Here is a 22,327-nt window from a genome sequence, read left to right on the forward strand (position 1 = left end):
TTGTTTTTTTTTTCATCATGTTCTGCTGGAAATGTGCAGTGTGGGAGAGATGAAGGGGATCTAGAGATAATAACTTCATTTTCTGTAAGAACAACAAAATTTGGACAGTCCAGCTTCAGACACAGAAGACAAAGAATTTTAGCACAAAAATGACAATAGAATGTAATAACCTGGAAATAGAAGAGCATTTAGGGTAGAACAGTTGCACGTGTGCATGTGGTTTTTTACAACAGTGACTGTCAGATACATTTTCTGAGGCAAATTTAGGTGCATAAACCCTCTACTTGCTTTTCTATGTTAAAAAGCTGAGACAAGGAGTGCACTGCTTCATTGTACTTCTAGGAAACCTAAAACTGTATCTCTTAAGGGCTTTGGTTAGCAAGGCTTTGTTGATGTCCCATAAATAATGACAAAATAATTAAAAAAATAGTGCCAATTAATGCATTGTGAGGTGCTATGATGTTGCAGAAGCACAGTTAAGGTCCTGGAGAGCTGTGTTGGCTACAGTTTGGAGTTACAGAAGCTTTCCCAAAATATCGTTACAAAACAAGGGTGTAGTAGTTTCACTTCTATTGGAAGCAATGCTTCCTTATCATCCAACCACAGCAATTACAGGAAATTCTGTGAGCAAGAAATGGGAGGAATGGCAATCACAATCATATAACAATTAAAGTAATTAATAGACTCTTGCAGCAAATTATATTGCCTAGGTTTTCCTCATCCACTAACTCAAAATCCTTTTAAGAGATATCTATTTATGTATTCTTGTTTCAGAGATACATTATGTTGGGTTAGTCAATCAGTTCTTTTGGACGTCTCATGTTTCCTGGATGTACATCATACTGAAGAGTAACACCTGGAAGAACTTATTAATTTCTAGGTTTGTATTATTTATTGTTTTTGCAATTTTGTGAAGCTGAATAAATAACTTCAGATTAGTTTATAATTGATCTGGTTCCTTGTAAGCATTGAATATTTAAACTGAGCATGATTTTGCATAACTGTCAGAAAGTAATTTTAATTAACATAATGATGCTTCTCATTCCTAAGGCTTGCAGATTTAAACATTTTATAAAATGTTAAAGAAACAGAAATGAATGCCTGTTCTGTAAACAGAAATAAAAGCAGTTCCAAACCACGTTTGCTCACAATTTAAAGGTTCTTCATTTTTTTCAGTATTTGTCATTACTGTTATACTTATATTAAGAAAAGAGAGTAGGAGGGGTTACTTATGAGATAAAAAATTATACTAATTTTTTTTCTTTGTTTAATGGACCCAGTGGTAGCCTTGTATATCAACAAGTAAATAAAGTCCTATTTGAAATTCTTCATTAAAATGCCTGGCATTATTTCAGTTCAATAAAGAAAATAAACAATGCATCAAATCTCTCCCATGCTTCACTCATAAATTAAGAAACAAACAGCCAGATGTAAACAAAAACTAAGTAGCTGACATGATAATCTATCTAAGGCTTTCATTTCTCTCTGATGCTCTCTTTGACTTCTACTAGTTCCCTGTTTTCCAGCAGGAATTTTTACCCTTAACTACAAGGTAATAATCCATAACAGAGTGACCCAGTCAGTGGTTTACCCCCTTGTTAACACTTCCATTTTGACATTGCTCACTTCTTTCATCCGCTGTTAATCCAAAACAATCAGTTTGTTTTTCTTTCTTATACTTTTGCAGAGCAAGAAAATCTCATTTATATAGCTCTAATTCTCTCATCCTCATAGATAATTTAAAAAATAATGCCACAATGATTCTGACAATACAGAGATCGCTTAAATAGGACAGAGGGCCATCTTCATCATTTATTATCCTCTTCATATTGCTTTCAATATTAACCTGCTACATTTTATCAGGAATTATATTAAAATCTCTGGAGGAGAGATTAAGTCTATAAAAATATTTTGTCTCCACCTATACTGGCATTTTTCTTTCTTTTGGTGTTAAGATTTCTTTGGTCATATCCAATTTTATTGAACTCATATCCTAAAGGTGAGCCTCCTGATCCAGATCTGCCACATTAAGTAGAATTTCAAGGAAAATGAAATATGTCTGTATTTCCTATTGAATACTTAAAGTAAGATAAAAATGCTGTTTTATTAGAATAAAAATAGCAGCCCTCACACTTGTTTGGATGAATCTCAGCTCTTAAATTTGCTTTACTGAAAAAGATATCTTTAGAGTCACATGTAAGGAAAAAGATGAAAAATACATCTAGAGTGAAAATATGCATTTAATGCAATTGAAAATTATTTTTAAAGGGCCATATTATATTTGCTATGTCTAAAACATTAAGCTTTTATTATTTGATCCCTGTAACTTTGTTGACTTCAGAATAACAAACTATATAATTTCAGATAGATACTATTTAGATGGTCCCTTCTTAAGAAATTGTAATAGTTTGTACTGGTTTAAGAGTTAACCAGCAGGGGAAATGAACTCAACTCAAAGGAGAGATTATAAGTCAGAATAACAATTTACTAAAATAATACAGTAAGTACAATCAATCAAACAAACAATTGGTCTTAACCCACAAAACCCAAATGTATAACCCAGTACCCTGGGACATGAACAACGTGGTGTTCCTTGGGCCCCGCTTGAGTCCAAAGTAAAGGGAGAGGGGAAGAACCTGCTGGTGGGAGAGCTGTTGCAGTCTAGTCAAAAGTGGTGATTGCAGTGAGATGCTGGGGGGAGAGCTGTTGCAGTCTGGTCAAAGTGGTGATTGGAGTCCAGTATAGGGTGGTGATCCAAGTCTGTTTGAGAGCGATGAGCCACAGTCCTTCTCTGGATCCCACAGAGTGGTTCCAAATGTTCCAAGACTCCAAGATTATATATCCTGCAGTTCAGGCAGGAATGCTCAGCACTTCCCTCAGGGCGGGGAGTTCCACAAAGGGTGTGAGGACAGGAGCATCCTCCTATCTCACAGGCCTCTTAACACCTAGTTTATAGCCTGAGGAGTCAGGCTCTATGGGCAGAGGGTGTAAATGCTTCATTGATAACAGTTTCTGGGAAATGGCATGGAAGGCTATAGAATACACAGTTTTGGATTACACCCATACCCTGATGAACTGGTCTCAGTTGTCCTAACTAGGACATAGTTTTCTGTGTCAAATGATCTCTGTTGGATGAAATTGATTTTTTATGTAAAAGACATACTTGAAAATTTTTAACTTTAAAGTATTTATACTTGTCCAAATACCTTAAATACTGAAGCACATTATTAGCTGTTTAAATGTGATCTGCCAGTAATTATCATCATTTATCTTTGGATGTAAAAACTGCTTACTGCACATCACACATACACTCTGATGAATCACTCTTTCAGAAGAGAAAAAAAATGAAGAACAGCTTGCCAGGCTGTTATCTTAGAGGTTTAGGCTTTTATTTATATTATTTCTGGTAGAATGAAGAAAGCGTAGATAGTACCATTAAAGTTGATTCCTAATAGGCATCAAATTCATCTATAAATAATGACATTTTAATGTCACTGAAAACCATGAAAAGCATAGTTATAAATGATCTTACTACCTATGGTGTAAAGCATTTCATTACCAGACTTTTTGCTTGAAAAGATGTAATGTGCCAAATCAATGTCTTGCAGTAAGTGCAGAAGTCAGTTTTAACAAATTATTCCTATGAATAAAACAAGCACTACACATCAGGAACCTGCAAGTCTTTCAAAATGCTGCCTCAGTTTGCTCAATGTATGTTTTTTGTGTCAATTCAGTTGCCAACATGTTGGAGGGAAATAGCTCAAGTATGCTTAAGGTGGCCTGCTCATATGTGATAAGTCAATAAAGAGCTAAACACATTACTCTAGGATAAAAAAAAAGTCCCTCTGTATCTTGATGGACAGCAGTTCTCAAAAGGATGAATAAAGTTATATAATAGTATTCACAGTTATATAATAGTATTCACAGTTCTCCAAAGAGGAAAGAATGTATACTGAGAGCTTCATATCTTTTCATTTTACTAGACTGACCACTAACATTTTTTAATATGGGAGTATAAAATAATAATACGCCCAGATTATAAGTTATCTTTGACTCTGCAATAAGAGTAAGTATAAAGTTTAAGTAATTAAAAATACTAACTAATCAGTAAGTATATACTGTGCAAGCTCTTGTTAACAGTTCAACTCCAGATCTCCTCTTTTTTTAAAAGCTTTCAAAAATAAAATTTTTTTAAAGATCTGGACAGTAATTGCTTATACGAGACTACATTGGTCAGTGTGCAGATCATGGTCATGTTTGCATAAAAATCACCCTTATAGGAAGGATGCAATTCACCTAGATTTACCTTTTACAGCTTTTTAGGTTTTCATAGTTATTTGACAGGACAGTTTCTGTAACATGGTATTCCTGCAAAGTCTCTGTTGGAACAGACTGTAAATGGCAGAAACGAGACACAACAGCAAGGTTTGCTGCCTCTCCAACTGATCACCTCCTTCCAATCACAGCAACATCTGTAAACTCAATTTTTATGACCTTTCAATGAATTACACTCTTACACAAAGTTTAAGTATGGGTGAAATCCCTTCCCTCATTTACAGCTAAGTTAAACACACATTAGGCTGTCTCATATGTCATAATGTCAAGTTTCAAAGGTGCACAATTTTCAAATTTATTGTAGTGACTATGACTGGCAAGGCACATCTATTAAAAGAAATACCAGCGATACAGCAGTAACAAGCATTCTTTTCTTGCCACCTATATGTTGTACCATTCTGTTTCAAGGAGAGGTATAATATGAAAGGCTGGGGTATCTCTGAAGAAATTGATTTTCACTGTGTTCTCAGCAGATTAACAGTAAGTGGAAGCTATCCTTTAACAGAACTTTATCACTTCTTTCGTACAAGTCCTCCTTCTGCAATCCATTTTGCTGCAGATATTGGCCTGCTGGTAGGAATGCATCTTAAAAACAGGGACAATTGCAGATAAATGTTTCTTTGCAGTGCTTACACAGACATATTTTTGCTAACTTTAGACTTTGTGCAGGCTGTTCTCTTTCGAAGCAGAGATTGTATTGCGTGCAAGCCTTACAGCCAAGACAGATTAAAAAAAAAAAAAGACAGGTCAGGTTCAAAGGTGCCTATAGCTGAAGACATACTCTTAAACAGATATCCTATATTTGCAAAACAATAGAAATATGGACTGGGAAATTTTTTCTAAACCTCAGCTTGCCATGGCTGAACTGCACATTTGGTGAAGTACTTACCTTATTTGCAACATTCCTAAAATAGTATGATATCAAAACTATTTATTCTTACCATCAGTGACTTTAACTTCTTGGGTGTTGGCTGAATTATCTCTATCGACCATGTCAGAATTTTTTGCATCAGTCACAGCAGTTGCATCAGGAACTACACCCATCAGCAGCATTTCTACTCTTTGCTCTACTCTCTGCCTGGCTCGACAGCGCACCACAACTACAGAAAAGTAAAATCATGTTATTTGTAAAGCACTGGCATCTTGATTTTAACAAAGCAATTAAACATAGAAGTTAAACGTGCTTAGAGAAAGACAAAATACCAGTGAGGAGCAAGACAAACAAAAGCTTTTCCCCAGCCTTCAGTTTCCATTGCTCTGTTAGGTGAAGTAGCAGGACTATTGCTAAGCAAACAAAAATCTGTTTGTACAGTTAGTTCCTAACAACATTTGCAAATTTCTCTCTTATTTTCGATCATTAAATGTATCTTTATTTTAGTTCAATTGCAAATAGGAATTATGGCATAGTTTGAGATGTGACAATAAGAAAGGAAGACTGAAACAAAACCAAAGAAATACAAGAATTTGAAGGTTAAATGAAAAAATATTAAGTTACTCTTTGGTTTCCTAATTTAAGAAAACTGTTGTTCAAACTTCAGCTTTAATAGAAGTATGCCAGAATAAAAAGTATTCTCATACAAGTTTCTGTTTGAAGCATGACAGAGCTTTTTTTTCAATTCAGAAGTGATTTTAATTTATTGCTTCTAAAATATGTCTTTTTCATTACAAAGTTGTCAGACCCTAGCTTACACATTAGTTTTTCTAAAGCTTGCTTCAATAGTTACTCTTTATGGTTCTTTCAATATTTATTGGCAGAGAAAGAGGAGGAAATTACATGCAAGAACTGAAACAAAAGACTTAGAATTTTTTAGAGTTATGAGAATCAACATGAAAAAGAAGAGTTGATCACATACTTGTCAGTGTCAAGGTCTAGAAGTCATATTCATCAGAATTACATCCAATGTTTCTTTAAAAGTTAACAGAACTTAACATCAGGAGTTAATGATAAATAATTTAGAACCATATCATGGTGAGTAATGATGTAAAGTGCTTAAAAAAGAGCAATGAAACTCTTTCTTCAATGCCATGTTTATTTATCTTCAACTTTCAGTTCTGATTCACTATCATTATTCTGGAAAATAGGTATTTATACATCAAGTTCAAGTAATCCCCTTTCCTGTTTAACAAGGCTGAAGTAATTTCTAGAGTTTTCTTATTTAAGAATAGATTACATTATCTGCACTATACTAGCTCACTAAATGTTTCAGATTACTGTGAGCACGTGTTCACATTCTTTTTTATTCCACAGCTCATCTTGCTACCTGAATTGACTCTACATTTTCTTTTTTCTAAATGGCTAAATAATACTTATGGATAAAAGTCAGATACATCCGGGATTTGACTGGACAAGTCCCTCAAAAACCTGATCTAATTAAACCTACTTTTGACCAGGGAGTTGGAATAGATGACCTCCAGTGGTCCTCTCCCATCTAAATTGGTGTATGGTGCTTTGACTACAAGAACAAAAAAAGTATTCTGGATGATCCTCTGCTTGTAATCACTTTTATAAGATAGCCAAGTTATCATCTACCTAACATGTTCTACGTGGGCTGTGACCACTGATCATTTTAATTGGTCTCATGAGATAGTAAGCCAAGTGACTTCTAGAAGTTTAAGTACATTAAGATGCAAATAAGAATGACAGAAAGATGAACTGCCTAATATACTAGCAAAACAGCTTTGGTTTTTGACATAAGAGCTTGTAGCCTCCAGGCAATTTTAATAAGTGTCTGCATTAAAAGAAATTATATTACAATTTTGTTTATTATTTAAAATAATTTTATAAAAAAAGTATATTTCTTGTTATTATCTGCTTTGGATTCATGCCTTACAACACAGGTTTTTGAAAAGCCCATTTAAAACTGAAAACCATGGGATTTCAGAATCAATATAAGAATAGAAAGCTTCCTAAATACACTCACAAACAGATATTTCAGTTTTCTGGGTAATTTTTGAAGAATCTAGTACTTCCTTAGAAAAAAAAGTTAGCCCAACATAACATGCTGGCCAAAGAATGGCATGTATTCAAAATGAAAGCAATGTTTCTTGTATGCATTACATTTACTGAACATAAACTAATAGAAAACATTTATAAATATAATTTAGTTTTGCTGCTTTAAAGAAGCATTTAGGAATTTAAAATTACTTAAGATTTGACATTATTTAGGTTTCTGATGATATACAGAAATTATGTTACTTAAGCAACTTATGAATGCTAATAGTTTTAATTCACAGCTTATATGGCAAGTCTTGGGTCCTGCACTTGGGTCACAACAACCCCAGGGAACACCTCAGGCTTGGGTAAGAATGGCTGGGAAGCTGCCCAGCAGAAAAGGACCTGGGGATTTGGTCAAAAATCAGCTGAACATGAGGCAGCGAGCCCAGGTGGCCAAGAAGCCTAATGACACCTGGCCTGTGTCAGCAATAGCGTGGCCAGCAGGACCAGGGCAGTGATCATCCCCCTGTACTCGGCACTGGTGAGGCTGCACCTCAAATCCTGTGTTCAGTTTTGGGCCCCTCATTACAGGAAAGACATTGAGGGGCTGGAGCGTGTCCAGAGAAGGGCACTGGAGCTGGGGGAGAGTCTGGAGCACGAGTCTGATGAGGAGCAGCTGAGGAAGCTGTGGGTGTTCAGCCTGGAAAAAAAAGGAGGCTCAGGAGAGGCCTTAGTGCTCTCTACAACTACACGAAAGGAGGTTGTAGCCGTGTGGGGGTTGGTCTCTTCTCCCAAGTAACAAACAACAAGATGAGAGGAAATGGCCTCACATTGCATGAGGGGATGTTTAGAATGGATATTAGGAAAAATTTCTTCATGGAAGGGGTGGTCAGGTATTGGAACGAAGTCACCAGAGAAGTGGTGGAATCATCAGACCTGGAAATGTTCAAAAACATGTAGATATGGTGCTTAGAGACATGATTTAGTGGTAAGACAGAGGTGCTGGGTTAGTGGTTGGACTCAATCTTAGCAGTCTTTTCCAATCTTAATGATTCTGTGACTCAAATGAAAACAATAGCCCAATAAAAGGGAGATTTATCTCAGAGTGCCAGTGAATTACATAACAGATTTAAATAACACAACAAATATTCACATCAATATACATAGTTTTAATGCTAATGAGACTCATTAAAACTATCATTTGGGGCAACAGCTGATTACATGATAATATTCTGTTTCATTCCTTAAGGTATTAAAGTGGAAATTAAAGAGATGAAAGCTCTAATTAATACCACATCATTGGTATTTGTCTACAAGTAAAGAGTCCTTAAGTAACATAAATTAATGACAGTACAAATATCTATTTCTATGTTTTTCCAGAAATTGTTCCTGTACCTTAATACATTTAGTGTAGACAGGTATTACATTCACTTATTCACTCTTAAAAAGGTAAGTTGAAAGGACAAGTTGCTATAAAATTTTCCTTCATTTACACATTGAAATGTAGCTTCATCAAGGATATAGATTTAAAAGGCTGTTCACAATTTCCTGTTTCACAGTTCTGGGATTACATCACACCTTAAAAAAACAGGGGATTGATTCTATAAGCATTTACTACCCCCAAAATAAGCAACCAAAAAACCCCTTGTGAGTGTCAGTTGTTTTTTAATGAAAGTTTACTTCTCAGAAGCAAAGGGAAAACTTACTGCTATTCACACAACTCTGTATTCTGCTTTCGATTAAGAAATTAAATTCAAGGCTGAGAAAAACAGTAAACATCTACTCCAACATTTTACACCCTGTAAACTCTCCAGAAGGGTGTTCTGGGTATGCAAGCAGAAATCTCCCCGTGAGTTAATTAGACTTACCTTCAGTTCTCAAACTCAGCATTAACTGGTACAGTGAAGGGCACAGGCCTTAATATTTTCAACTGCCCCCAGCTCCTTTTATCCACAATGAGAACAAAATAATAGATCTAGATTTGTAGGTTGCAAATGGAGATTTTATTTTTAATATGTGATTTCATCTTTTTTAGGATGTAGCAAAGTACTGTTGCAAATTCTTGTGATCAAGCAGGTGAGAACATAAATGACTATTTAATTTTCTTAAAATTCTTGTTGAAGTTTTTTTCAACCATTACCTACCTAATTTCTGCTGTGGTGCTTCAGGTATTCCATGAACTGGATATCTCCAGAGTATTCCCTCGATTTCCCCACTTTCTGCTAGAAAAACATTCCTAGGAAAACAAGTGAAGAGTATCATTCTGATAGACTGCTGAGAATTCTTTTTCCAAAGCAATCTAGACTTTGTTGTCAAGAGTTGTTAGAAAGGTTAGACTCTATTTTATTGTGTACTGTAATGATAAATATATCTGAGAAAAATAAGAAATAAAATACAACTATACATATCAGCTATAAATTATATCAGCTACAACTTATATCCACTTAGCATATTTGAATATTATTCTGTCTGGATATGAGAACATTTGGCCTGACCTGCATTCTGACAGGTAATATTTACACTAAAACAAAGTTTATGCAGTTTATGCATTACATAAACATATCCAAATGAGAACCATAATGAGCCCAAACACACAGAAAAAACAGAGGTACCTAAGAGCTTTCAATATTCATAACTGCACTGGCAGGTAGTACTTTACATTTTCTTTATTTAAAGTGGGAACAGGAAGATATTAAGACAGAGGGAATTCTTACCCTGAATACACACGATTTGTAGGGTACATGTAAAGCTTTTGATGGCCACCCATTGCCCTCAAATCAGACACTCGATTGCCTTTGGGAGCTATACATGAATAGTCAAAGGGGAAATGAAGACAGGCCTGAATATCCTCAACTACTTTTTCCTTTCTTATTAGAATAAATTACCTGTTTAAGTCTTTATTTGATCCACCAGAGAACTCATAAGTCCAGTTTTCACCATTTTCCTTCCTTACGTGAACTATCACCTCAGCTTTATACATTTTCATTGCATGTGGCACGAATAACACGGGGATATTCACTTTTTCTTTTGGAGCTAAATGGATTCCTGTAAGATGTAACAGATTGTTATGATATTTTGAAAATTTTGAAAATTATTGGTTTACTCATATACTTCCCTTTCACTTTTTTAACCACTGTTTACCATTTTATCAGTGTACTGTTTTCCCTGTGAAAAGTTCCATTTTACCCTGCTCTTGCTACAGCCAATTCTAATCTGATAGTAGCATTTGTGGCCTGTCTTCCTGTATCAGATACATTATGTTTCGATGTCCTGGATAGAGAAGTTTATATGAAGTGTTGTTTTAAACTTCTCCTTACTGATTAAACTTTGAAATGGGACCCAGAGAAACTCTGAAGGCTCAAAACAAAAAAACTACAACTATGTTCCACATTTAATATTCAGAGATCATGTGTAATATATCTATGTCAATGCCATGGTTTTCTAGGGCCTAAGTCATGTTTTTTTCAGCATCTGTGGGTTGCATCTGTGAGTAACAGTGCATTCAAGATATAATTGTAATATATTTAAAATAATCTACATTATTATTATACAAAACATGCCTTTTCTGTATGATATTACATCAGAATGATTTTGCTGTATTAAAAAAGAAAACCTAAAGCTGTGTTGTCTGTAATGAAGGTAGCCTGATACATTGAACTTTTAAGGGCTTGTTCCAATGACTTGCCAGTCTGCCAAGCATCAGAACGTCTACCTCAGGATGTGTTCCAGCTATTTCAGAAGTAAAGTTATGGAAAATGTAGAACAACTAAATCATATAGTCTTTTCACTATCAAGCTCCTTGCTTTGAAAAGAATTCTTGAAATTTGCAGGAAACAGTATCTCAGGGTTAGGGTTTCAGCTTCAACTCTATCTGCAGAAAATCCTCTTACTTATGACCAACGACTTCTACATTAAGCTTTGAATCATTTTTTGTGATAATATTTCACACTTACTACAATGCACACATGCTAATACAGGCCTATGAGTATCGTTCCCTGGGAATGACTGGATTTGCTCAAGTTAGAGTAGGAAGTTCTTACCTAAACATATCTTGATTTGTGTAAGAAGTTTATCATATAGTATTTATGGAAATTAACCAACTGTTTTGCACTTTTAATTGCTTAATTCTTGTGTATTTGTATTAGTTCATCGTGGTATGAGCGATTTGTCTTTGAAATAATTACTTGAAAAATCTAGTATCATGAAATGGTTTGAAAATATCCTCATTAAAAATCCATTAAAATGTTAGCATCTGGATAAAAAAAAAATATTTCTTCTTTTTTATTTCAATAAGGATTTAAGATTTTTCTTACCTCTTAATCTCCCTATTTGATGCATTATCCAGTCCATATCCAAGATTTAAAAGATATATTACATATACGTATATTGTTGGTAATCATGTGGTCAAAAGGTTTTTTGAAAATCTTTAAAAATTAGCAACTAATTTTTAATCCAGTATCGGAAATAACTAAGCTGATCACAGACACTGTTGCAATGCTACAGCACTGACACACTGTTCTCTCCCTGTGAGAGAATAGGCAGATCTCTCCTGGGATGTGCCCACTTTGGGCTTAAACTGGTGTAGTTAAGACAGATGCCTATAATGCAATATCTTTAAAATGGAAGAGTATTCCTCAGGATATATTTGCAATTAGATTGCCTTGAATCCACACACATGCACACCAAAGTAGTGTAACCAACAACGGTAGGGAACCACTTTATAACACCATTACAGCACATCCTTAAGTTTCATTTGCAGTCACTTTTAACATATGACAAATAGAACAAATTGTAAACTAATATCTAGTTATATTACATATGCATTGCATATATTGTTTGAACTGTAGCTTAATTATGTCTGTTCCAGGACATAGTGCCTTGGTTTTTTAAAATAAGTTTTAATACAGAATCTATATGATAGCATTCTGGGTCATTCTGGCAGAAAATTGGTTATTAAAGATAATGAGAAGACAAATTTTATAATATTGCTGTTGAAACAGATTGTATTCACATTTTTAATAAAAAATCTTCTTAGTAGAAGCTGTTCATAATGACAGTAATTTTTATATCACTGGGCTTGCCTGCAGCTGTCAACTAACCAACTGATCATTAACTGCTAATGCAGATTTATTTCCTTATGATTTTGGTTAGTTAACAAGATAGATGCAAAGGAGCTGACTCCCTTATCTTCATGTAAGCATTTATACTGCAATGAGTACCCACAAATTCTTTGCAAGAAATCCATAGCAAGGCTCTTTTTGGAATAGAGGTACATCACCTTTGGTAAAAAGGTTTGGGCCAGATTTTGATAATACTTCACTTGCCTTTCACTGTCCTACAGCCCATTAGGAAACAGTAATAGTTAGTAGAGTAAGCTCAGCTGATCCTTTAAAAGACTGAAGCCATCTGATTCAAACCAAGGGCTGTAATTTGAGTTAACTGCCTCGCAGAGAGACATGTGGAGATCTGCATCCTCCCTCATTTCATTTTTAGGTAACCTTTTGTTAAGCTTCGCCTCAAGCTTCTCCAAAGGCTGGTGGAGAACACTGATTCTGTAAAAGATTCCTTGGGCACTGAGCCTACAGCTCAGAACTGAGTTACATAATTAAATCAAAATGAGTGTATTTCAAATTCCTGGCTTCACTTTGGGCAGTACACTGTGGTTGAGTTCTGTGTAATTTCTGTGTCAGCCTTAGAAAGCATAGCACTGTGAGAGCTAAAGTAAAGAAGCAGTGGATCCCTATATCTGGGATGTTATTTGGAAGGAATACAGATGGGTAAAGATGCATTTGTTGCCTCTACAGTAGCTTAGGAAAATTTTAAGAGCAGGCATACCAAGCAATGCCATGGTGATAAAATTGTGAGCAAAACATCCTGCAGTATTCTTTGCAAAGAATCATCATCCTCTCATGGAACTTCATCACAAAGTCATGTATCTTTTGTATTAGTAAGGTGCTTTGATGACAAATTTTCTAGATGTCGAAGGGACTATGTTCCTTGATGCATTGCTTTTAATTTTGTAATATCTGAGAGTGCCTCTCATTGCTTGTATCCAGAAGAGCAGCACTCAGTTCAGGCAGAGCTCATAATGTTTTTTGAAGTCTGATGGAGAATCATTTAGGAGGGGGCACTTTTATTTGTTTGTTTACTTGTTTTTGTGATAGTTTCTCCAATAAAATTACTACAGAATCGTTTAAATTAAAACCACAAAACCACAGACAACCCTGCTAAAATTAGCACTGGCCATGTAAATGTCAACCCAGTATAATCAGGTCTGTTTTCTACTATTATCCTCACAATCTTGAAAGGGCAAACTCCAAAATATTCATAGACAACAGCTGCTGCTGGGGAATTATTGCTAATTCTTTCTCAAGGAACTCATCCAGAAAAGGAGAACTGATATCAGATAGTAAAGACTGAGATATTGCCAGTGCTCCAGTAAGTACCTGAAATACATTAAAAAAGTCAGGCCTAGGTGTTCTTCATTTATTTTCATCTGCTAAAAGAGATAAAAGCTTGGCTCACATATAAAAACTAAGATCTTTTATAGAAGCTCTTGAAAAGTGTTTCACTACTAAATCTTGTGAGTTTAATAAAGAACAGAAAACATTTCAGCCTCAACTCTTATTAAGAGTGAGTTCATTTTTGTTTGTATTTTTTTTTTTTTGCTTTCAGTGAGGCTGCTTGAATTTTTTTATTCCCTTTCATTAAAACATGATCACAATCCCTTGTTATGAATTCTAATTGAAAAAACAGTGAGAAAGTCGCAGCCTGTGTTAGTTTTTGCTACATCAGTATTATAATTATTCAGTCTCAATGAGTAAATATGAAAAAATTTTCTGAATTGACCATTATCATACAACACCCAAAAGCCTCCATCTATGGAGATATTCAAAACTTGACTGGATGTGGTCCTGGACCATCTCCTTTAGATGATCCTGCATGAGCAAGGGAGGGGTTGGATGGACAGAATAATCTCAAGAGGTTCCTTTCCAGCTAAAAAGTTCTGTGATTCTGGAATTCTGTGGTCATGATAGATCACTAGGCTTTGTCCTCTTTCTGATTTTAAGAATTCATATAAAATACATCCTTGTTTGTGAAACCAGACACAGATACTTATCTCAGTGAATTGCAGGTGATATGAAAAACAGTGCTCCTCCTTCAAAGGTAAAGGAAGGAGGCAGAAAAAATCATCCTGGCTTAACTATTAGATTTGGGGTGCAGCTAGAGGCAAAGAAGCATCATGCCAGCTATGGAAAGGCGGCCAAACACCCATCAAAGAATACAAGAACCTTACTAGGGCAACCAGAAATGTTATCAGGAAGATTAAGGCTTAGCTAGAACTGAAGCTGAAAATATCAAGAACAACAAGAAAAGATTTTGCAAACACCAGCAGTAAGGAGAAGCATGGGAAAATCTTTCCCAGTGCTAAACAGGGCAGGGAAAATGTTGTATATAATGCTGACAAGGCAGAGTTTCTCACCATGTCACCATGATGACACCAAACTGATGAGGTGGACAGAAGGGAGAGCCGAATTACAGAGACCTGGAGAAGCTGGAAAAATGGGCCAGCAAGAACTGCATGAAGTTCAAAGACAAGTGTAAGGTCCTGAACTGGGATATTATAGCCAAAGAGCCCACAGGCCAGGATCTGTGTGCCCAGGGAGCAGCCTTGCTGAGAGGGACCTGGAAGTCCTGGTGTACAACGAGCTGAATGTGGGCCAGCAGTGCAATGTTGCAGCAACAAAGGCAAGTCGGATCCTGGGTTGCATCTACAGGGGCACCGCTGGCTCAGATAGAGATGTGACCATCCCCTTCCATTTACTGATTGTCAGGTTGCACCCAGAGTACTGTGCCCAGTTCTGGTTTACAGAATTAAAAAAAAAAAATGTGGAGAGACTGGAGAGGGTGTAAAGGAGGGTCACAAAGATGTTCAAAGGGCTGGATAACCTGCCTAAGATGAAAGACTGAAGGTGATGGATCTTTTCACCCTAGAGAAGAGAAAGTTTGGGGGGCCTTATCAGAGTTTTCTAGCACTTAAAGGGTATCTACAAAGAGAATGGAGGCTCTTTCTCTTCAGAAGGAGCCACACAGAGCGGACAAGAGGCAGTGGGTACCAGTGACAGTGGGAGATTTCATTTTGACCGATGAAGGAAATTTTTTACAGTGAGAACTGTAAACTGGAACAAGCTCCCCAGGGACATGGTAGACTTCCTATCACTGGAGGATTTCAAAACATGACTGGGCAGAGGACAAGATAATCTAGTCTAACCTAGGCTCCTTTTTCCGCAGAAGTTTGGACCAGATAATCTCTTGAGGTCCCTACCAATCTGAGCTGTTCTATGGTTCTATGATATTTATAAAAAAAAATGTACTGCTATATCAAGATTCATGTTTGAAGGGCACATGTATTACTAATATGTCAGTTAGGTTTGTGTCATGAACTGTATATCAGTGAAATTCGGAACTTTTTACTTATATCTGAAATTAAACAGGAAGGTAATTGGTTGCTCAGTCTTTCATGTCCTCTCAGAGGTGAACAGCAAAATCAACTAACAAAATATAACTTGATCGAAGTTATGGTTTCTTGGGGCACATATGTTATTCTAAAACTTCTATTTGCAACTTCTCTGGGACAAATAAAATGGAACATAATGCATTTCAAGTTAGTTCAAGTTATATACAAAACAGTAAGTAATTGAGCTAATAAAATAACCACACAAAATGCTAAAGATTAGGTTAATATCATCCAATGTTTTAAACATTACATCACCATTTTCCTTCCTTCAGTACAGTTCATTTAGATATGTGGGATGCAAGAGAGGCTCTTTTCACAGATGGTCCACGATGACTGCATTTCTAGGGGACTCTGCTTCGTAAATTATGGATTTTTACACCAAAAGTTAGAGTTGTGTTTTCCCTTGCCTCTGGAAGCTTCACAAAATCACAGAGTACTTGAAGTTGGAAAGGACCTCTGACAGACATACAGTCCAACCCCCCTGTTCAAGAGGGGTCATCTATTTGGACTGTGTGCAAGAAGGCTTTTGATTATCTCCAAGGATGGAGATTCCACAACCTGTTCCAGTGCTTGGTCACTCCCACAGTAAACAAAGTGCTCCCTTTGCTCAGATAAAAATTCCTGTGTTACCTGTCACTGGGAAGAGTTTGTCTCCATCCTTTCTCCAGAACTCCCTTCTGGCACTTATGTAGAATAATAAGATCCCCCCTGAGTTGCTGAATTCCTTAGTTGCAAAAGTTAAGTCATGAATATGCAGCTCAGATGCTAATAAACAATTTCACAAACGAGTGGTTAAAACTTCAGAAGTTGCTTTAAGAAAGAAATGGCACAGATAAAGTAATGAATGTTTGAGTCTAACTGAAAGGCTTCAAAACATCCCTACCATAATCGCACAATAAAATGTATTAAATAGAGCACGTTTATAAGATTTGTTTGCTATTTTATGGAACTTGTGTTAATACAATTTTGCATACTTCTGGCAGAGACTTTCTGGATTATTTAATTAAGAGATTTGATTTAGAAGAATTTTTTTGTGGCATAAAATAATGGATGCAAGCTAAACATTTGCTGTTTAGATTAAAATAAATGGATTGAGAACAGGGCTCAGTAATTAAATATGTTGTTTCATTTAATACAATTTATTTTGTTTTTAAATGAAGCATGTCTAAAAGGCCAAGTATACAGTTTTCTTTCCATTTATAAAATTATCTTTCTTTTACTAATAGCCTACAGTTCAGTTTAAACCCAAATTAAAACAATTATTTTGACAGAAACACATATTAATTTATTGTTGGAGTGCAGTAACAACTATGATTACAAGGACTGAGCACACTGAGGAAAAAATTGTTTCTAATGTTTTCTAATTCAGTTCTGTGGTGATTACCAAAACAAGCAAAATTACACTTATGATCTTTAACTCTAAAAAAACTTAAAAAAAATACATATAACAGAGGTCATGAAGATCACATTCTTATTAAGGATAAATAGAAAAGGTTTTTTGGGGTTCACTTTACAGAAATCCAGCCAGTCAGCACATTAGGAAAGACACATCTAAATGGTAGGATAAGAGAACAAACAGTAAGGAAGCAAGGCTGAATGAGCTGTACAGAGCAAGACATGAGACAAATGTCAGAGAAGGAAAATTATTATAAAGACAGGGAATATTTCAGCAATAGGAATGGAAAAAAGGAACAAACAAAGCACTGAAGGGATCAGCAAAAGAGTAACAGGCATAGACAGTAATTTGCAAAATGAAGCCATAGAAGAGAGCAGAATGTGTGGAGGAGGCCAGAGTGTATTGTATTAAAGTCATTTGACAGAGGGAATGACAAATAAATAAGACTAAGGAGTGAAGAATAATCAGAAATAAGAATAGTAAGTGTTCTAATTATCCTACAGTCCAACACTTGCTTTAAAACTTCATGGTGGACTGGCAGTTTCTCTAGCTTTTTCCCTCCAAATCTACTTTTTCCCTCCAATAATCTTATACATAGTAAATCTACCCCATCTTCCTCTGACTATTTCATACACTTAAAAGTTGCTTATCATCCTTATTTTCCTGATGACAGTTTTATGTTGATAAAATCTTGTGAGATCATCCAGGCACCCAAACCCTAAAGGTCTGCAGCACAGTAATGACCTAAATCCAAAGTCCCAGAAAGCAGGAGGCATACTACAAAGTCAAAGTTCCAAAACCTCTTCTGCATCAGCACTGGAAAAGAGGAAAATAGCCACACAAATATTTTGAAAATGCAAGAGCCACACAAGGAATGGTATATGCTTTGTAAACAAGTGCGTCCTTCATTTTAGTGCCCAACCACAAAAAAACCCCACAAACCAAACTTTATCCTTTCTCTCTTAAAGAAAGTTCATGTTACCCTAAGATAAAGTACTAGCAAGTAAATTAAAGACTATGACAGCTTCCCTGTTTCTTAATCTTTTTCTAGGTCGAAACACACATAAAAGTGTCTTGAGTCTGTGGTTGAAAGGAAAATGTAATTGCTTCAGTCAGATGTAATTGAATTTTTGACATACGTCAAATATTTGATTGCTTTTGACAGATGTACTTTTACTTTCATTTTAAACTTCGTGGATATATGTATCTCTTATCCAATCTCTGGAAGCACAGTCAAGTCCTGAAGCTATGGCAGATTTTGAACAGAACCTGCAAAGTGTTGTGAAATCACTAATGACACTGGTGCTGTTACATCTTTCTACTTTTTACACACAACCAAAAATTTCACAATACATACAGCTGTATGTAATCGGAGTCACATATATCATAATGACTCACATATTCATATCAGCTGAGTTATGAATTTTCATGGTCTTAATATTTATACTCTTCATCATTTGAGGTTTAAAGGTTTCTGCAGTAAGGCAGAATTTCTTTTTAGTACTCAAGAAAATAGACAAAGTTGGTAAGAGGAATCCCTCTTTAAAAGAAACTTTGCCCGCTAATTTTACTTGTGTCATAGAACAATAGTTATGTGAATGACAGAACTCACAATATGCTACATGTATTTCATATCTTAATACATCCTAAAGTAGGAATATTGTTTCTACTGGAGAGAACACTCCTGTAGTCCGGTAAATATGACTTCTTTGCATTACTATTAAAATGTTTTTTAGTAGCATTACGAGGTGAGCTCTAAGGATTTAATGGACATTTTTCTTGGTATAAATTTTAACTTAAAACCTTTTAAAAGTTTTTAACTTTTTAAATTTATGATGGCAATTGTTTAGCAGTCATGTTTAGGATATTTTGAGTTTATGGAGATATGAGTAAGCATCTCTAGAGACTGAATTATCTATAATATTAGAGTAAAAACATGGTTTGCAACACAGGATGGTATCAGAAATCCAAAACTATAAACACAAATCACAATAGCCACTATTATACAATATTGTTAAACCAGTTTGGATGAAGCAGAGAACAGAAAACTAAATAACTGAGAACCAGTAAAGAGACTGCAGACTGTGTTATGATAATGCACAAAACTCAATCCAGCCAGATCCCCAAACTGTTGAGGAATTAATAGCCTTCCAAGCAAAGAAACAGGGGCTTTGACAGCTCTGACATCCTCATTTGACCTCTGGTTCTGAGAAGGACTGATGCTGTCAAGTTTAAGACTGAGAGGGACATCAGAAGGGTGAGCATTACACCACAAAAAAAGGGGGAGATAATAGGAAAATTTGTCTGTGTAACAACTTTAACTATGTTAATAAAGGCTTTTTTCTATTATTTTTGACTATGAATAGTAGCATTATTGTAACTGGACTAACAATAACTTTTTTTAGCCTATCAAATTAGACAAACTTTTTTTGCTCCACTTATTTATCCTTTTGACAACTCCGATTTGTGTGCAACATCCTAAAACCCAACACGTGGCAATGCCAGTCTCAATGTTAAACCATGAAACTTGTCAGCAGGTAATCTCTAGATTCTAAAATTCTGAAGGTATTCATTACACCTATTATACCACCTGAAAATAAAAGAAATTAGGCTTAAATGGAAAATATATTGGTCAAGCTCCTATGTAAAACTCAGAAGAGCAAATAAAATACAAAATAAAATTCTATATTACTTGCATTTCATTAAAAATCCCTAGGCACAGCACCAGTTTTTAGAGCTGTGGGTTCAGTCTTCGCATGAACTATCCTAAAAGTTGTCCCTTTAACCGAAACTTTTCTCCTACTCACAGCTCTGCAGATAGAATTCTTTGTCCTTGTCCTTACAGGTAAAATATTCAAAGGTCAGCCAGAATATTGCTGCAATGTAGCTGAAGCATTTGGGGTTTATCTAGGAGCTGATATCTTCAGAGGATATCCTCAAGGCTTGAGACCTCTATTGCCCTCGAGTTACTTCTCTCTATAGAAGTTTTGTTTCACAGTTTTGAGTAGTTTCTCCCTCTGACAGCAAAATAAACATTTCAAAATCTTTGTTCTCTTGCGTTTTATATGTTACACATATAAAGCAATACCAGCTGCAAAACAGTTTTTTGCTTATTTGTTTTTAGATGTGGACTTTCCATGGAAATAGCCTATGACATATTAACAACAACAGTAATAGACAACGTGGTACTTAAACCAAGCAGTCTTCTCTTCCTAATGCTACCTACAAGTTCAAGATGTGTCTTGTGGTCTGCTGCAAATGAAAAAAAGAAAAGATAAAAATCATGCACTTTGAAAACAAGGTTTCAGGATCAATTTATAAAATTTTGTGTAGGAAAAGAAAATCTCTGAGAGAAGACAAAGAAGCTTCATTTCTTGTGTATTTATTAGCACATCATTTTGATTACTTCCTTGGTCCAGGAGAAAATGCAGTCAAAAAATGGCCTGGATGTCATTGCTGTTGGATTTTATCATAGTTTTAAGAATAAGTACTGACTTAACTGCAATGGCCACATACAGAGGCCAGCAATCATATGTGTAGGATGACAATTTAAAGAATACATCTTATGCTCTGACTGTTACCATTGTCATGCAAAACCTGCTCCAGAGCTTATCAAGACTATCACAGAACAATAATTTGTCCCTAGAGAAAGTACAGAAAAAATCGTCAGCAATATCCTCTAGTAAGAAACTCTGTTGAGCTGTCAGGTGCCTTTCTACTTCAGAGACATTCTGGATTTTTATGGCCAAACTAGTAACTCACACTGACTTGTTCTTTCTTTAACAAGTAATGATTTCTGACAAAACCCATTTTTTCAAACTCTGAAAATTCACATCTACACAATATCATCTTTCATTGTCATACATTCTCACATGCTGTTTACGTACGACTCTGCTACTCAGTCATTACACCATGTTAGGACATCAGTTTAGGAATATTCAGAAATATTTTAACCCTACTACAAAGATCTGAGTCATGTTGGATCAGTTGATGTGACAGCTGCTCGCTTGTCAGACTCAGGTATAGATACAGATCATATTTAAATTTCATTAAGACTTCCTTGAAGCTTCATAATACTTTATCCCCTAAGTCGCTGTGGTTAATATAATATTTATTACAATTCTCCTGACTCCCTGAGAGGGTAGTTGAAATGTGGCATGAGTTTTCAGCCATAAAAACAAGTAGCAGTTCATGCTTGGGGACTATGCATTGATTCATGTTGTGTGAACAAGGTTAAAATCAACTCTGCAGCTGTAATTTAGAGAAAACCATAGTCAGTATTCAAAAAATCCAATAAATATATGAGCTGGTGGCCTCTTAAATTTAGAGAATGATATGCTTGAGGACTTAAATAAAAAGAAGAAAAGAACAACATGCTTAGGAGCAATAATGCAGGAAATCAACTGGATTAAAAAAAATAAATCCAGTCTAAAAGTGGGAATTAATATTAATATATTCTGGAAGGGATTGAGGACCCAAATTACTTGACAGTATAAGGATGATTATGAATCACACTGACACAGGAGACAGGCTTTGGATGGCTCAATGGTAAATGGGAGCTGCAGTGTTTCTCAGTAGAAGTGGGTGCTGCAGATTCTGTACCTCTGTGGGAATCCAGAAGTGGAAATCATACCATCGACCATAATTTAGGAGGCAAGATGATCATTTTCATATGAAATACAGAAAAAATGTCTGAATTTAGTTTTTACTCATTTTTTGCACAAAATGCTCATTTTCAATTCTCAGTAAGAGACAAGTTATTTTTCTTTTGATTCAGAAAGGCAGAAAACCAATTGTTGATTTCTTTTTAAAACTTAGTTAAAATACAGTAGTAGATAAAACTATATGAAAACAATACCTTTCTGGAATAGGAATGAGACATTTTAGGTCAGTAATTGTAACTTTCACTGACAATGACTTGTGGTGAGATAATGGGAATGAAAATTTTCGTGCAAGTGACTTATCAATTAAGATAATCCATTTTAAATCTGTCAAAAGAAGAAGCTGCCATTCTTCAAATCTAAGACATTTTCCTTTTCCATGTGGTTCAGTATAGTCTCTAAAGCAGCTCGAGGCATAAGTGATTTGCAGTCAAACATTGAACAAATGTAGGGACAAATGCTTTTCTCAATAGCTGTTTGTC

At 35.4% G+C, this 22,327-nt stretch overlaps 1 protein-coding gene across 1 annotated transcript in view; it reads right to left on the minus strand.

Moving 5' to 3' along the window:
* Nucleotides 1–22,327, minus strand: part of CFAP47 (cilia and flagella associated protein 47) — a 277,322-nt gene that overhangs the window by 27,099 nt on the left and 227,896 nt on the right. The window contains exons 58-60 of the mRNA XM_039380204.1: nucleotides 10,156–10,315; nucleotides 9,415–9,506; nucleotides 5,277–5,435 (exon numbers count right to left, since the gene is read on the minus strand). Coding sequence (XP_039236138.1) covers nucleotides 5,277–5,435; nucleotides 9,415–9,506; nucleotides 10,156–10,315 — 411 coding nt within the window. The remainder of the gene's footprint in view (nucleotides 1–5,276; nucleotides 5,436–9,414; nucleotides 9,507–10,155; nucleotides 10,316–22,327) is intronic.

The sequence above is a fragment of the Pipra filicauda genome, unplaced genomic scaffold (genome assembly GCF_003945595.2).
Source record: "Pipra filicauda isolate LSUMZ 115617 unplaced genomic scaffold, ASM394559v2 scaffold18_size4552066_pilon, whole genome shotgun sequence".
Lineage (NCBI taxonomy): Eukaryota > Metazoa > Chordata > Aves > Passeriformes > Pipridae > Pipra > Pipra filicauda.